We start from the raw sequence: 15611 nt of genomic DNA, 5'->3' as shown, positions 1-15611 counted from the left end.
CATTACAAGCATTAGGAGATTAGGAAATATTCGTCACTAGAGCTCCCTCCAGGATTAGATCCAACGCCATGCCAGGGAAAAAAGGATGCTCTCTATCGTAACCCCATGGGTATCTTCATAGCGCCCCTAACGCCTCCGGTTCGACTACCGGGAAAAAAGAGAAAAAGGAAAAGAAGAGGGAAGAGAGAAGAGAGAAGAGGGAGAAGGGAAGAAGGAACAAGCACAGGCGGACGGAGGGGGAGAGCAATTCGAGCTCCCAGGCTACTCGACGCCTGGGGGAGCATCCTTAAGGATCTCCCATCCCCACTCCTCCTCTGGCTTCTCTGGGTCCATTCCCAGAGCGTTGCGGTAGGCGCGCACTTCGTTCTGCAGCCCCGCTATGATACGAAGAGGCAGCTCCTCCTCCTCGCACCGCAGACGGTAGGCGGTTCGGATCATCTCGGCGCACTTCATAGTCTGCGCGTGCCAGTAGTCGCGATCGAGACGAGATGCCAGGTGCGCATCTCGTTCGGCTTGCAGGAGATCGTTGTAGCGGCGCTTCTGGGAGAGGAAGTGGCCTTCGTTGTTGCAGCAATAATTGCGGATCTGCTCGACCATAGTTCCAACTGCGTTCTCATACTCGGCAATTAACTTCATGTTCTCAACCTGCTCGTGGCGGAGTGTCTCAACGCGGCGTTTTTCTCTTGCAAGGGCACGCTCGAGCTCGGCAATGCGTGTGGCTATCGAGAATTTAGTTACTGCATTTCAAATATGACAATAAAATATATGGTTCGTACCAGTGATCTCTCCATTGACTTCTTGCAAATTTGGAGTGGTTCCTTCAGCTGCAGCACGACGCTATACAGTTCAAATTAGCATGCACTCTTTGTTAGATTGAGAGGAGGGAAGAGAGCATACAGCAATATCTTCAGCACTCTTGATAATGCCGCTGGTCAAGTCACGGTTGTTCTTCAAGACCTCGCTTAATTCGTTCACCATTGCATAGAGATGGTTAAGGTCCATCTGGTGTCCAGCGTTCATTGGGAAGGAGGCATTCATCGCCGGCATTGCTGGAGTACCGTTAATCATGGCGGGGCTGGGGGGAGCAGAGTTGCTATGACGAGGAGCAGACATGGCTGCGGGGTTGCCAGACGCGTTCACGGTGTTGCTGTTGTTGTTTGAGTCAAAGAGATTCGTGAACAAGCCAGAAGTAGACACTACACTGGCAGAGCTCGACGGAGCAGCGGCGGTAGAAGTGTTGTTGTTGTTATTGTTGGTATTGGTATTATTAGCTACGTTTGGACTGCCTTGGTTGACAGACATGCTGAAAGCTGCAACAGCAGCGTTGATAGCAGAGAAGTCCTCGTCTTCTTCCTTGGGCTCGGAACGTGGGATAGCAGGCTGCTCTGAACGTGGGATACCGAGTATTTTCTCGCGGAAGCTGATCAGGTCCTCGTTCGTAACTGAGGTCCGGTTTCTGCGATGACGGCTCGCGCGTCGTTGGCGGGCGGCGAGAACGGGCGAAACAGGAGTGTCAGAATCAGATACTAGATGATCAACAAGACGGTTATCGAGTTAGATATCGCGTTCAGGGTAAAGCTGAAGCTGAAGCCAGAGGAGTTTGTTCTCTTCTGCTTGTTCTGCTTTTCTTACCTGCATCTTCATCACCAAAAGGTGAGCGAAGGTTCCGGGACATAATTTCTTCCGTTCCGAAAAGTTACAGTCACGTGAATATCTAGATCAGAGAAGAGAAGTAGAAGAGGAACAAGGATAAAGGAGCAGATATAAAGTTATGAAGGTAATGCAGTTAAAAGTCAGGCTGTAGAGCAAGTGGTTGTAGATGTTGCAGCTGCTTCTTTTTTGTCAAGGTGGGATGTTGTTTTTGTGTGGGAGTTCATCTTCTCTTCCTTTATAGTGAAGCAACAGCAACGACTAAGCGGCAATCTTAGATCACAGGATAGAAGGACAGGGTAGAGACATGTATGGAGAAGACACAAGATTTCATTTTTGATAAATGGACGTATAGGTATCTAGCTGAGCCTATTATACATATAGTTTTCAATATCTAGCTATAAAGAGCATTAGAATATCCACAAGTCCTGAAACAGCAGCTGGATCTATTCGGAAGCCTAGAATATGGTCTTTGAGGAATGCCTTCTACTTCACTAGCATCCTTTCCCCCTGTCAATTGACTCCATACATGGACGGTAAAGGGTGTCTGTCCACCAGCTATATAGTAAACAGCCGCTTGGTGTCTGCTTTCAGATAAAGCTAGCAGGGGTACGTGTGGTATGTCTCCGTTCCCCTTTATTACGTACTGCCAGACCTTTCAGGCCTAAAGTCCGGATTCGCTCTCATGGATTTCCACTTCCTTAGAAAAATCAAACATAAATGACGGATAGTATCTCAGGTCATATCCAGTAGCCTTGCCAGCTTCTCATCTGTGTCCATAATAGCGTCTGGGTCTTTCTCAGGACTTTGATTGTCACTCTGAAGTCTTCCAACTTTGCTTGCTACCTTGGCCAGCAGCATCCTCATACGGTCTAGTTCGGCTCCAAGCTCACCATCCCTTGTAGCAAGATTAGGCTGGATGGTATTCATGGGATCCTCAAATGGTTCCAGCAGGCTCTTTAACCGCTTATATTGAAGTAGTCTGTCTTCCTTTTTCTTCCGTTCTGCATCAAGGCTGATAAGTCTCTCTCGAAGCAAGTTGTATCTTTTCACGTTTTGTAAGCACCATTCGTTGGTAGGTATACATATATATATACTGTGAGACAAGTAGACCTTACCGAGATTTATCCTCCTCGTTCATTCCGTCCTCCGGCCACTCATCCGGCAGTCGAGATATATTTCTTTGTTGCTAATCAGCACATAAATACATATATAAATACGTATATGAGTTGCAAGCTTTAGCCTACCTGCTGTTCGTCAAGTCAGCACCCTTGTCGATGTCAGGCTGTCGCGAGCCCTCTTCGCCAAACTCGGGGTTGATGGAGTTCCAGTAAAGCCGCTCAATCTGCTGGGAGACATGATGTATGGCCTGTGTCGAGAAGACGGCACGGTTATGCTGTTTCAAAAGCGTGTTGACTGCATTTTGATTCCGTCAACAAAGGCTCGCTCGTAAACAGGTAAGAAAGACAAAGAAGCGCATTCCCATGCAAGCAAAGATGCACGAGCAAATGAGAGAGTATGTACGACAGGGGCTTCTTTACATTTCTGCAGTACCTCGCCGATGGCCTTGTCGCCTATGCCGTCCTCGACTACTGGGCCGTATTCGTGCCAGTCAGGGGACGGGTTGAGCGGTGCAGAAAGCACGCGAACTTGGTCACGAAGAAAGCCGAGTTTGGCTTCGGAGATGGTCCTTGAAGAGCCCATATCGAACGAAGGAAAAACTTTCACAATACCAGCATGTAAATATAACAAACTGTACATATATTCCGAAACCCTTGTAGAACTAACTGTTTCCAAAGCTATACTCGTTGTTCATAACCACGAAGCGCGCGCAAAGTTGTGCTGACAAATCGGGCACCCCTTCAAAATCTTCTTAAAGCAGCTAGAGAGCTACCTAGTACGGAGTAGGCAGGCTACCTAAGTTATTGTACATCAACGCCAAGCAATCGTTTGCCAAGAAAACTACTCCGTACGAAAAACCTTGGTGCTCGGAGTATAAAACTGTGTGGTCAACTTGCCTGCTACTAATTAGAACTTTTTCTCCGAGGGCCGACAATACTTTGGGCCGCCTACTAAGTATACTAGGAAGAGTGCACATTGCCGATTCTCATTAAAGCAAGGCGATTTTTTGGTACAGTTGAGACTAGAGGCTATCCTATCAATAGTTAATAATGTGTCAAATTGATTGCTCAACGATAAGATATTCCTAACAGCTTTCCCGTTGCTCAACCTAGCTAGTAGTTCGTTAACTAGATATCAGAAACAGTGTGCGAAGAATATAGCTTTACTCTATGCAGTTATGGCAAGCGGTCTGGACCGCATAACTACCTACCTAGGTACCTAAGGTAGTAGAGGTTGCCGAATCAGCTGATCTTGGCGAATGCTATCGAACTACACTATGTACAATGGAGATTGCACTTTGCAGGCGTATGTTTTTCAATCTACAGAACTGTTAGATACATGGGGACTGGATCTTCTTAAAGCTGTGGTTTTTATTTATTGCTGAATCTCATCATTGTGATGCCTTTGTTCGTTGCCACTATCAGGAACCAAACATGAGAGTAGCGTCTCCATACTAGTTAATATACATAGCAATAAATATATTTGCCTATCGGTAAAAATAAATGCGTCCATATCGCCGAGCATATCACTCATAACCTTCCCAATCCGTCGTATCAAATCAAATGTGTAGGTTTGTTGCCAGTTTTGTGAGCGATATGGCCGATCACAGCCCGATCATGGTTGACGTTGAGGCTGGTGGCCTAATGCTCGTTGACTTGCTCGGGATAGGCCATTATGTGGAAATGGAATTAATTAGGGCGTGGCGGGGGCAGCCCGGGTTTTTTTAGCCTTGGTCCTCTCCCGCGGCTCGGCGGTGGCAAGGGAGGAGAAATGTCTCGGGCCTCCAGGATGCCTAAGGTACCTGTGCCATTACTATAATAAAAATATGAGAATTTTATATTAAATATTAAGTTGATGCATAGAAAATATAGGGCAATACCTTTTCACTGGCATGGTTAGCACTTGACATACTAGGAGAAACAGTCCAATCAAGAGGGCAAACCATCGTAAAGCAGCTTGGTTCGCCATTTTCTCTTGACAGCTCCTGGTAACTTGAGATGCACTGGAGTCACAGGTCTTTCAATTGGGTTGATAATAGATGGTAGTAATGGGGAAAGATGGCTTCGGGGTGTTGTATTCGCAAGTTTTTTGTCTATCATTGCCACCCTTTTATATATTGAAGATTTCTAGGTATCATGACATATTCTATAATTATAGTATATCATTTCTAAGCAGAGGTGTCATACAATGCAAGATGTGCAGTATAAGGGTGCTGACACCATGATTCCCCCTGCATACAGTATATGTATGATAAATCTGCCTTACAAACTCGACTCTCAGACGATAATTAGAGTAAAAAATACCTGGTACCGTACTTAAATCTGAGCAGGTCTAAGTAGTAGCACATATTTGATAACTACTGAATTAGTAACTACCTATCATTGAAATTATTAAGGGTGCTGCAGCATAACTACTTCCAAGGTCTCCATATATATAAGTTTTGTAATATGTATATGTTTTGTAACTATACATATAGCCATTTTAAATAGCCACTCATTCCTATGGCGGTTATGCAGGTGCTCATTACTTGAGCCAACAACTAGTTAACCACCTAGTTGACAAGTTTGAGAACCAACCAAGCTCTAAGGTACTCCGTAAATTACACTTTCGGGTCGACCCACATTGGGGTAACTGGATGATGTAATCTGACATCCAAAGGTCCAACCCTTGACAGCACGTTGGATAGCCACAGTACTAGGCCAAAGATTTGTGCACCCCCAACCAAAATGTACATACGCCAAAGTACGCAGGTAATTTGAAATAATTAGTAACTCAACCACCCTATGCTAAAATTTAATGTAACAAGGCTTAAATTAGAGAGGAGAAGTGCAGGAATGCATGGGTATTGCTTTACTTTAGCGCATACAGTAGCGTGGATGAGTAAGTAATTACGACTCTCTTATTGGATAGTAATAAATCAATATCAATATCCTTTAAACTAACTACTAAAGCATTTAAATGGCTCAGAACAGCCTGCTCAAACAAACACGGCCGTAAAAGATATAACATCCCAATATGTATATGTGTGAAGAGACTATACTAATTAGGCTTAGCTCCTATTCCTAATATTACAAATACTGATTGATTATCGAAAATACGCTTTTCGGGCTATCAGAAGGTGCTGTTTGACGTAACGCTAGTACTAAATAAATTACGCGCTAAAAGTGTACAGAGGGAAGGCTGGAAGCCCCAGAAACCTGTTGGGATTTTAATAGGGCCAGAGAAGGCCTTAAAGCCTGAGGACACGGCGGAGCTATCCTGTGGCCGGTACTTAACCTAGATGCCTGCGCTCTTTAACCCGGTTTAAGCAACCATCCCAGTCATAGCTACGCAGCGTTCCTTAGTTACAGCCTTGCGGGCTCCTTTTAGTGATAGGCCAAAAGAACCAAATCATTGTCCACCCTGAAATACTATTTCTTCCAAACCCAGGCGACTCTCTTCCTGTACCTATAACCACAACCACCTAACATCCCAACCCTCTTCATATGAAACTGGCCAAGGTTAGGCGGCTTTTCCAGAAATTCAGGTCCCGTCGTCGACCAGCCTCCCACCTGCCAACCGAGGATGAGCCCACTGAGGATGGGCCTACTGAGGGTGAACCTGCTGAGGATGAGCCTACCAAGAACGAGCCTACTGAGGACCGCCAAAATAGTCGCTTTCTAACTTTGCCGACAGAACTCATTGAAATGATTGTCTCTTTTCTGGAGTCTGAGGATCTGTGTTCCCTTCGGCTTACGTGTAATGCCTGCTATAAACGGACCCAGCATAGCTTTGGTCTCCTCTTCACTACATTGAAGACGGACTTCTCGGATGACAGTCTAAACAAGCTCCTGGCTATATCTCAAGACCTGCGTTTAAAGCATCATCCCCAGACTCTCAAAGTGACAATCAATTACTCCCGCGGGCGAAGGAGGCTAGGCACCGGCATCCCATGGGAGCGAGGCCCTACCGGCCGTCTTACGGTCCCTCAACCTCCGGTACAGAAGTTGCGTGATATCCTGATTGCACTCGTCAACTGCCGGTCATTTGAGATCTGGAACAATGACGGAAGAGACAAGGCCCTCGATCTGATACAGCCCAGCGAATCTCTTAGGATTATCTTCTACATCATTGCCGAGGCTGCCCTACCGCTCAAATCCCTTACCCTTGACTATGATGGGGGCCATGGGATCGATGAGCAATACTTGGACTTCCAGGATCTTCGGAAAGAGGGATTCCTCTCCTCGACGTCCAATCTTCAAAGCCTCACGCTCCAGTGCTACCTAAGTCTTAAAAATGTCAACTGGATAAATGAAGTAGCCCGAGCCGCCACCGGCCTGAAAACATTGACGTTTAGCTGTCCGTCTGACCCAACCGAGTATTTTCTCGAGCACAAGTGTTTGAGCGCTCTTGAGCGTGCTCCTCTCCAAAAGATCTTCCTCCGCGGTACTGACTGGCCTACTCCGGAACATTGCATTGATTTTTTCCGATGTTATCGTTCAAGTCTTCGGACTCTTCATCTGCATTTGAACACTTTAAGCAGCCCGGGGTGGTCGGCGGTTTTAGAGGAGCTCAGGGACAATTTCCCTTTATTGGCCAATATCAAATTGTCCACACTAAGAGAGCCTGGCCCCCAGATAAATATCATTGATTTCTACAAGCTCCCTGAAGTGTCTGGCTGTGCGTGCGTGGATTTTTTCTCGTTTGATCAAATTGCCGTGGACCAGCCGGCCCCCAAGGAGTATGGGTCTGAGTTTTTATACGGCTTGAGAGACCGTGCTGACGGACGCATAGTGCAGGCCGTGAAATACAGTGGGCCAGACATGCAGAGTGTTTTGCAACATATGATCAACTCTGCCAGACTTAGTCCACTTTTGATACGCTGGCCTGCCACATAACAGCTCGGTCCTGACTACCGATATCGAAGCAGACGTACAGTCGAGTTTGAACTGGCAGTCTCCATGTCAGTTCGTCATTTTGTACCATATTTAGTTAAGTTAACAGCAATTTCCTATCCAATTCTGTAAAATATATTGTCTTTAGAGAAGGATATGTCTTCAGTACCTGGGTATCAGATTTCCAACGAAAGCTCCAACTCGAGGCGACAACACACACATGCTCCATCACGAAACAAGTACTCCGTAGATAAGTAGGTAACGACGTTGGCGTCGGAGATAAGATGCGTGAGCCTCGCATAGACGGATGAATAGAAGCCAAACGAGGCCGCTCGGATATAAGGAACACGGCGCAACAAGTGTATTTATAATGCGGTTTCGGCTGAGCAGCGGATGCCGGGCGTGTTATTGGTTCGCTGGTGGAGACAAGCGGATCGTGAGGATAAGTTAGCAGGTTGGTTGGTTCGTTAGCGATATGGAGTAGAAGTACGAAGTGAGGAATTGCTGGATAAGTCGGCAGGATAGGGCGTGAGGGTTCCACGGCGGAGCCAAAGTAGGTTGTTGACTTAAATCAGTATATAAGGCGTTGGACGAGGAGATTTCTCGCCCGGTAGTTTAAATGGTATAAGCAGTTATAAAGGCTGCGGGTTTTTTCTTTGATGTTTTGCTTGACCCTTTTTTTTACGAGTTATTGCGGTTAAACTACTGATGAGGTGGTTGAAAGTGACTGACTGTTCAGATGTGACTTCATTATGCGTGTCGGATATTCTTATGACTGCGTGCGTGAGTGTACATGACAGATATCGTGAAGGTAGGTAGGTAGAGAGGTGGATAGATAGGTAGATGGATAGAGGTGGGTTAGAAGGGTATATTGAAGCATGCTAACTCGAGGCTTCACAGGGATAAGAGATGATGCATGAGGAGGGGATGATGATGATGATGAAGGGAAGAGGTATCAATATCAAATACAAAGACGCGAAGGACACAACCTAGGGTCCGTCTGACGAAGAAGAAAAGGAAAAGAATAAAGAAAACGAGAAGAGATGCAAGGAAAGCCAACTATGCGATCCAGAACCATACCTTCTCGAAAACGTTTCGAGGGATCTGCTCTGGCCACTCGACAGCGTCCATGGCTGCCTTGCCGGTGAAGATGTCGGCCTCTTCGGATGGGATCCATCGGGTACGCTTGAAGACCTTCCAGAAGATGAGGAGAGCGAAGTAGAGGGCGATACCGATGTAGGCGGTGAAGAAGGACTGGAAGCGGAATGGCTTGAAGGTGTCGAAGCCGTTGAAGAAGATGATGATGGAGAAGAAGACGAGAGCGACCCAGGCGAGGTAGGGCTGGAAGGGAGACTTGAGGAGGAGGGTGTTGCGGTCGACGCCCTGGGCCTTGAGGGCGGCGTGGAAGCGGATGTAGGCGACCAGCACGCTGACCCAGTTGAAGAGGGATGCGACGGTGGTGAGGTTCTGGAACCAGATGAAGACCTGGGCGGAGCCGGTGCTGGCAGCCATGAAGGTCAGGAGAGAGACGGAGGCAGTGACGAGGACGGCATAGATTGGGACACCCCTGATAATACATGTCAGCACACGAAATGATAACGAAAACAAGGAGGGGAAAAGAGCAAGGACTTACGCCTTGGTGCACTGGAGGAGGAACCGAGGAGCCTGTCGGTTCTGGGCGAGACTAAAGAGATATCTGGAGCCGGTGTACAAGAAGGCGTTACCGGAGGAGGTGGCCGAGGTGAGGATGACGGCGTTGATGATGGAAGGCAGGACGGGGATGGTGGCGCGCTGGATGGCGATGACCCAGGGAGAGGCAGCGGCACCGGGTTCGCCGTTCTTCTGGGCACTGAGCAGCTTGTCGTCGTCGTATGGCACGAGCATGCCGATGAAGAGGGCACCGAGGACGTAGAAGAAGAGAATACGCCAGAAGACTCGCTTGACGGCCTTGGGGATGTTCTTGCGCGGGTTCTCAGCCTCACCGGCGGCACAGGCGACGGACTCGACACCACCGAAGGAGAAGGCAGCGTTGACGAGAGTCGAGAAGAAACCGAGGAAGCGTCCCTTGTCCCCAGTGCCGAAGTACTCGTTCATGGCGCCGGGGTTCTTCCAGTACCTGAAGCCGATGCGGTCGCCAGTAGGACTGCCGCCGAGGTCGACGATGAGGGACATCAGCAGCAGGCCGACGATGGCGATGATCTTGATACTAGCGAAGATGAACTCGGCTTCACCGTAGACGGAGACAGCCCAGACGTTGAGGAAGAGGATGATCGCGGTGACGAGGCCGATCCAAGCAGCGACGTTGATGTCTCGCGATCCCGGCCAGTACTGGATGATGACGGCGGCTGCAGAGATTTCGACACAGAGCGTGATTGCGCATTGATACCAAATCTGCTACTCGTTAGATTTCTTCTCTTTCTTTCAAGGAGATGGTAGGAAGACTTACGTTCCATCCGACAGCGAAACCGACAGCGCCATCGACGTATCTGGCGCAGAACTGGGGAATGGCACCGGGCAGTGGCAGCCAGGTAGCCATCTCACCAAGGGACATCATCTAGACACCGTTAACATCTCAATTCGCAGTGGACTTCAACAATGGGGCGGGAATGGCGACTCACCATGGCGAAGATCGCGAGACCGACAAAGGTGTAGCCGAGCAGCAGAGAGAGCGGACCACCCTGGGTGAGCGCTCGCCCGATACCCAGGAAGAGACCAGTACCGATAGTTCCACCGAGGGCGATGAACTGGATGTGTCGAGATTTCAATCTAGCGCCAATTAGCATCTATGGACGACGTCTGGAGGTGTATTCTGTATAGGAAGACTGGTCGTACCCTCTGGCGACATAGCCGTATCGCTCAGCAGCCTCAGCATCGCCGTAGATGTCAGCGGCCTCTCCGTAGGCAGCGTTCTTGACGTCGACAGCCTTGTGAGGGTCGTTGTCGTAGGCCGGAGCCATCTCTGTCTTCGCGTCCATGGCCTTCTCCATGGCTGCGACTCTTGACTGGAGGAGAGAGCGAGAGGGAGAGAGGACGGTGGTATCGCGAGTGTCCCCAAGGGAAGATTGAGACGGGAGAGAGACAAGGAAGAGGAAGAGGAGGAGGAAGAAGCACAGAACCTGTCGCAGGGGGAGAAGAAGAAGAAGAAGAAGGAAGCCAGCCGTCGAGGCGAGGGTTGATATATTTATATATATGAATATATATATTTCTCTCTCTTATATATATATGGTGGTATATTTATTTATATCAGCCTTCGAGCGGCGTAGAGGGAGCAAGCAATACATCAAACCCTTCTTTGCTTCTTCTGCGTCTTCTTCTCCTTCGCTGCTATGCCTAGTACGGTCCACCCCCGGACTTGACCTTCTTTGCTTCTTCTGCGTCTTCTTGGGATCTGTTTCCCTCCGCTACCAACCAACCGGCGTTCGACGAGCCAGGGATCCAAGAGTCGACGTTCTGACCGGGGGGGCGCTGCTTCGACCCCGGGCGTATCCCCCATATCTCCCCATCTCCCTCCATCTCCATCTTCCTGCCCCCCGTCCCTCCATCCTGGCCCCTTCTTTTGCTGTTCGTCCAATATCGAAGCAGCAGGGCCAGCTTTGTGGGGAAGGCAAAAGTCAACCTCCCTCATCTCACCTAACGCTAACACTAAACACTAACCTCAACTCACACTAGAACTAACTTATTATTATTATGCTTGAGGTGAACTAAAACTAAAAGGCGAGCCAGGAGGCACAGCGAAAGTACAGGATACCTGGGACTAGTTCGGGCTTCTTTGCTTTTTTCGTCTCTTCTTTTTCGCCTGCCGAGAAGAGGAGGAGGACGGGGGGCAGCCCAGCCAACCAGCGGCGAAGGAAGAGAGCTGACGATACGAAGACGAAAGATGAAGGATGGCGAGACAGAAGACGAAGAAGAAGCAGATGATGGTGAAGAAAAAAAGAAGACGAAGAGAACAAGAAGAAGCTGACGCCACCGCAAAGCCATCGTCGTCGCGGCCGAGCTTTGTTCATAGGGCGTTCGGCGACGCAGATCAGAGTAGGACGTACTCCGTAAGTAACGCCCATCGCCTGTCGTGCTGCACCAGCTGGTTACGCCGCGCAGAGACAGCCCGACAGACAGACAGACAGGCAGCTCCAGCTCCAGCTCCAGCTTCATCTGTCGTTACGAGAGGACAAGAGAGAGACAAGAAAATGAGGACCAAGGACCAAGATGCGCCAAGGTGACGGTATATATGTAACTCGATGGAGATGACACTCCATCCATCTATCCAGAAGGACGCAGGCAAGCATATCAGAGCAAGCATCGAGCAGGCATCAGGCATCCCGCGACCGACCTGTCCAACCGTCACACTCTGTCTCCCCATGTCTCCCATGTCCACCTTGTCCACCTGGTCGACTCTTCCCACCGGTCCAAGCGAGAGGAGAGAGGGTGTCGTCAAGCGAGCCTCTTCCGCCCCTGACAAGGACCATCCCCCCCAATCCCTTCCCGCATCGCCTGGAAATATCCGTTAACCTCTGACTTCGTTGCTACGGCTGACCTTCCTTGAACCGAGAAGAAGGAAAATGAGAGGGAAGAAGCAGAAGAAGAAGAAAGAAAACCCGCCAGCCAGGGGATGCACATAATCTCCCGTCCTCAAAGTTTCCAGCTAGGGGAGCGAGCAAAAGCAAAGCACAAGCAATGCAAAGCAAGAGAGACAGCCCAACGGATAACTATACATTAACCATCCAGGTTAAATTTCTCCTAGACTCACCCTGGCCGCCCGGGGAAGATGGATATCAGCGGGTAACAAGTAACATCCCACTAGATAGACGAGGAGAGAGACCGCGAGAGAGAGACCAAGAGAAAGACCAAGAGAGGAGAACACGCGAGGCGCATCATCCACTCATCCATCCGTCCACCCATGCATTCAAACCGCCTTCTGGAAGGGTCAAAGTGCTCCTCTCTTTTTACTCCTTCTTACTCTACCTACCTTACCTTTACGCTGACCCCGGCCACCCTCGGCCGTCGTCCTATCACTTTCCCATCCTCTCTCTCTCCCTTCTGCTTCTCCCTCCATGGCCCGGCGCAGATTGCCCGAACAGGGAATATTCTGGAAATCAGAGTCAACCACGTTAACGAACGTCAAAGGTTAACTCACTTACATATGTACATTAGGTACCTACGCTACGTAGCCTAACCTGCCTATGCCTAGCTCGCCCGTCCGGGGGTCGAGTTAAATGAGCCATTTTGTTTCTCTGTCTCTCTCTATCTTGCTTGCTTGCTTGCTTGCGTCGTCGTGTCCCCGCTGCTTGGGTGACGATGGATGCTCGTTGCCCTTCCACGTCGATTTTAATCTTATGTTAGTTATATTCATATAGGCTTTTAGTCTTTAGCCTATCAAGCTATCTGTCTCTAGCTTCAACTCTGCCTGTTTTCTAGCGTTAGTCAACTAGTTAAGAAAGTCGATGATGTCTGTGGCTAAGTTGAGTACGAAGTACTTGCTACTTACCAGCGGAGATACCCGTTGCCATCGTTTCTGTCTCTTCTCTTCTGTCTCTCTTTTTTTCCCTTCGACGCTTTTTTCTTCCTTAGCTTCCTTCCTCTCGACTGGTCGGGCGAGTCTGGGGTTACCTCCGCTAGTCTTATCATGTAACATGGATGGACCCTTGCCATCTCACCCTTGCCATCTCCTACCCTTGTCCTTGTCCTTGTCCCTTATCCCTACCCTTGACACTTGACAACTCCAACTTCCACCCATGTCCGGCATATGCTTAACAGGCCGTGCTATTTTCTCCCGTAAGTTCGTTCTCTCCGATCTTGGCTTGCTTTTTGGGCCTTGCTTCTGGAAGCCCTTTACGTAACCTTCTCTAAGTATCGTCTCTGCGTGGTCCCTCTGCGTGTTCTTCCTCCCCCCGGGCCACTCACTCCATTTCCATGCTCTTTAATCCTCCCTTCTATGCATGGGGCACTAGGGGGCGGCCTTGACCTTGAACCACTAGCATCCTGCTACGCTAACTGCTGCGCTGCGTCTTCTCTTCTGCTTCTTCGCTTCTTCCATCAAACCTTGCTAGTTCGTTGGTTAGCTAGTTGCCTTAACTATATACTTATCAGTGGAGCTAGCCCTTTCACCAACCAACCTCCTACCTTACCTTACCTTACTATGATCGTGATAATAATAATGGCATTGTCTTCTTCTTCGTCTTCCTCTCGTCGGGTAAAAAACCGAAAAAGAAAAAGCCCAAAAAGCAACAACTTGATACGTCGGAAAGTCACATGTCAGGCTATTATGTAAGATCCTCGTATCAGGTGGAGTTTTTAGGTGGAAGAAGAAGGTGAAGAAGGTGAAAGAGAAGCAGCTGAAGTTAGGGAGGAGAGTAAGAGAAGAGACATAGAGGTAGTAGTAGAGGTAGTACTAGTATGGTAGAAGATGGAGATATAAGATAGACGCAGCAGAAGGTCGTAGGGAGATGGAGTCTACTTCCTTACTGCTGGCGTCGATCAGATGAGGATGAAGATGAGATCTCGCATCCCCCGCAAAACTTCTTTCCTCCTTCTCCATCTCCATCTCCATCTCTCCAGGTTTTCTCTCCAGGTTTTTTCTCTCCGGGCTCCATCAGCAGCTCCATCGCAGAGGAACCTCGCCTCGCCCAACCCAACATCTAGCCTACCTAGTTCCAACGACCCAATCTAGCGACCGAAGCTGTCAAAGGGCGTGAGATCGGAGTCTAAGAAAGGCTGCTAATAATAACAGTTGACTTGACTTGCGCTTCCCCATGGGCCATCATCGCATGGCAGAGGCGACCTTTCTTTTCTTTTCTTCTTCTTTTCCATGCCTTAACGGAGGACGCTTCAACATCACTCACTAGTGAACTGATTTTTTCTGGCGCGACTTTTTTAGTGTAACGGGCCTTGTTCTCGCCACCGTGATGGACTTTTCATCATTGTCTTCTTTTCTTCTTCGTCGTCGTCTGGTTCGGATGACTTGTTAGTGACTTGTGTGGTTGACTTGCATGGGAGAAAAAGGAACAAAACCATGTTCGGGTTCGCTGCTCATGCGCGCGTTGCACTTTGCCATCGCCATTCAGGCTAACTAAGTGGTTAGTCAGTGAGTTCGTTGACCGGACGGCACCGTGGCATGACATGGCCATGACTTGACCCATGGATGCGCCATGCATGCTACCCTCGACCGGCCTTCGTCTCCTTCCTTTCTTCGACTCTGACTTTTTCTGCTTTTTCTCTTTTGCACTCAAACTGATCCACGTGATTGACTATCACGTGTCAGCTGAGGCTCTTTAGGCTGTTTCAAGGCCAGCAATACAACAAGTTATAAACATCTGGAACAAGGAGAAATATAACCCGTTACTTAAAATTAAAGATCATCGTCTCCTCCATCGTCATCAAAGTGGGAACCCAAGGCCGGTATTTCTCCTCAAAAAAACCCCATCAGGAAGCGCGCCAGTGCGAGATGAAACCGCTGCTCATGACCGCCCCGTCCCCCATCCCCCCAGATACCGATACCTCCACCACAAGCGGCTCGTAGCGAAGCCCCAGTCCATTCTCATTCCCCTTCGAACCAGACCCGAACAAGTCCTCTCGCCTCCCGTCGCCCTGTCAATGACATCTCCACCCTTCTCCTCAGCCTCCTCTTTCTTCCGTAGTCACCACTTCTAGCGCTGGCGCAATTCCCTTTGTTCTTCGGCTTAGAAAAGGTCATACGCCCAACACGCCGATATACTCCGTACGCTTCGTGAGCGGTTCAATTCGGGCAGTTTCATATCATTAAACTACAGCCAGTGTAGCTCTAGGCCCATTACACCAGGACAAAATTTACCTGGTATCAAAGTAGACATTTCGGTGTACTTGCTTAGGGTTACCCCATATCTATCCAATTATACCCACGTCACGTGAACATAACGTCGATAAGCCAATCAGAAGTAAGAGATCTTAAGCTCAAGTTTAATATGTCTCAACTGATTCTGTAATCAACGAGTT

General features: G+C 48.8%; 7 protein-coding genes across 7 annotated transcripts; 2 read left to right on the top strand and 5 right to left on the bottom strand.

The window, feature by feature from the left end:
- Window positions 1–261: 261 nt before the first annotated feature.
- Window positions 262–1675, bottom strand: MGYG_03553 (hypothetical protein; the record flags this gene model as incomplete). The annotated part of the gene is made up of 4 exons (XM_003173331.1): window positions 262–719; window positions 777–837; window positions 898–1526; window positions 1633–1675. 4 exons carry the CDS (start codon window positions 1673–1675, stop codon window positions 262–264), a joined length of 1191 nt encoding a protein of 396 aa, XP_003173379.1.
- Window positions 1676–2385: 710 nt separating this feature from the next.
- On the bottom strand, window positions 2386–3354 carry MGYG_03552 (hypothetical protein; the record flags this gene model as incomplete). The annotated part of the gene is made up of 4 exons (XM_003173330.1): window positions 2386–2695; window positions 2769–2831; window positions 2898–3066; window positions 3192–3354. The coding sequence occupies 4 exons, from the start codon at window positions 3352–3354 to the stop codon at window positions 2386–2388; spliced, it is 705 nt and encodes a 234-aa protein (XP_003173378.1).
- A 1605-nt stretch (window positions 3355–4959) lies between these two features.
- On the top strand, window positions 4960–5838 carry MGYG_03551 (hypothetical protein; the record flags this gene model as incomplete). Its single annotated transcript, XM_003173329.1, has 4 exons — window positions 4960–5083; window positions 5328–5412; window positions 5590–5652; window positions 5826–5838. 4 exons carry the CDS (start codon window positions 4960–4962, stop codon window positions 5836–5838), a joined length of 285 nt encoding a protein of 94 aa, XP_003173377.1.
- A 419-nt stretch (window positions 5839–6257) lies between these two features.
- Window positions 6258–7649, top strand: MGYG_03550 (hypothetical protein; the record flags this gene model as incomplete). Its single annotated transcript, XM_003173328.1, has 1 exon — window positions 6258–7649. The coding sequence occupies one exon, from the start codon at window positions 6258–6260 to the stop codon at window positions 7647–7649; it is 1392 nt and encodes a 463-aa protein (XP_003173376.1).
- Window positions 7650–8705: 1056 nt separating this feature from the next.
- MGYG_03549 (arginine permease) lies at window positions 8706–10633 on the bottom strand (the record flags this gene model as incomplete). The annotated part of the gene is made up of 5 exons (XM_003173327.1): window positions 8706–9213; window positions 9280–10037; window positions 10093–10200; window positions 10265–10412; window positions 10479–10633. The coding sequence occupies 5 exons, from the start codon at window positions 10631–10633 to the stop codon at window positions 8706–8708; spliced, it is 1677 nt and encodes a 558-aa protein (XP_003173375.1).
- A 293-nt stretch (window positions 10634–10926) lies between these two features.
- MGYG_03548 (hypothetical protein) lies at window positions 10927–11795 on the bottom strand (the record flags this gene model as incomplete). Its single annotated transcript, XM_003173326.1, has 2 exons — window positions 10927–11288; window positions 11687–11795. 2 exons carry the CDS (start codon window positions 11793–11795, stop codon window positions 10927–10929), a joined length of 471 nt encoding a protein of 156 aa, XP_003173374.1.
- A 719-nt stretch (window positions 11796–12514) lies between these two features.
- MGYG_03547 (hypothetical protein) lies at window positions 12515–13150 on the bottom strand (the record flags this gene model as incomplete). Its single annotated transcript, XM_003173325.1, has 4 exons — window positions 12515–12558; window positions 12615–12729; window positions 12818–12954; window positions 13129–13150. The coding sequence occupies 4 exons, from the start codon at window positions 13148–13150 to the stop codon at window positions 12515–12517; spliced, it is 318 nt and encodes a 105-aa protein (XP_003173373.1).
- Window positions 13151–15611: the final 2461 nt, after the last annotated feature.

The sequence above is a fragment of the Nannizzia gypsea genome, genomic scaffold (assembly GCF_000150975.2).
Source record: "Nannizzia gypsea CBS 118893 supercont1.3 genomic scaffold, whole genome shotgun sequence".
NCBI classification, from domain to species: domain Eukaryota; kingdom Fungi; phylum Ascomycota; class Eurotiomycetes; order Onygenales; family Arthrodermataceae; genus Nannizzia; species Nannizzia gypsea.
Note: the sequence above shows the minus strand (reverse complement) of the source record. Positions and strands in the feature narration are given on the sequence as shown.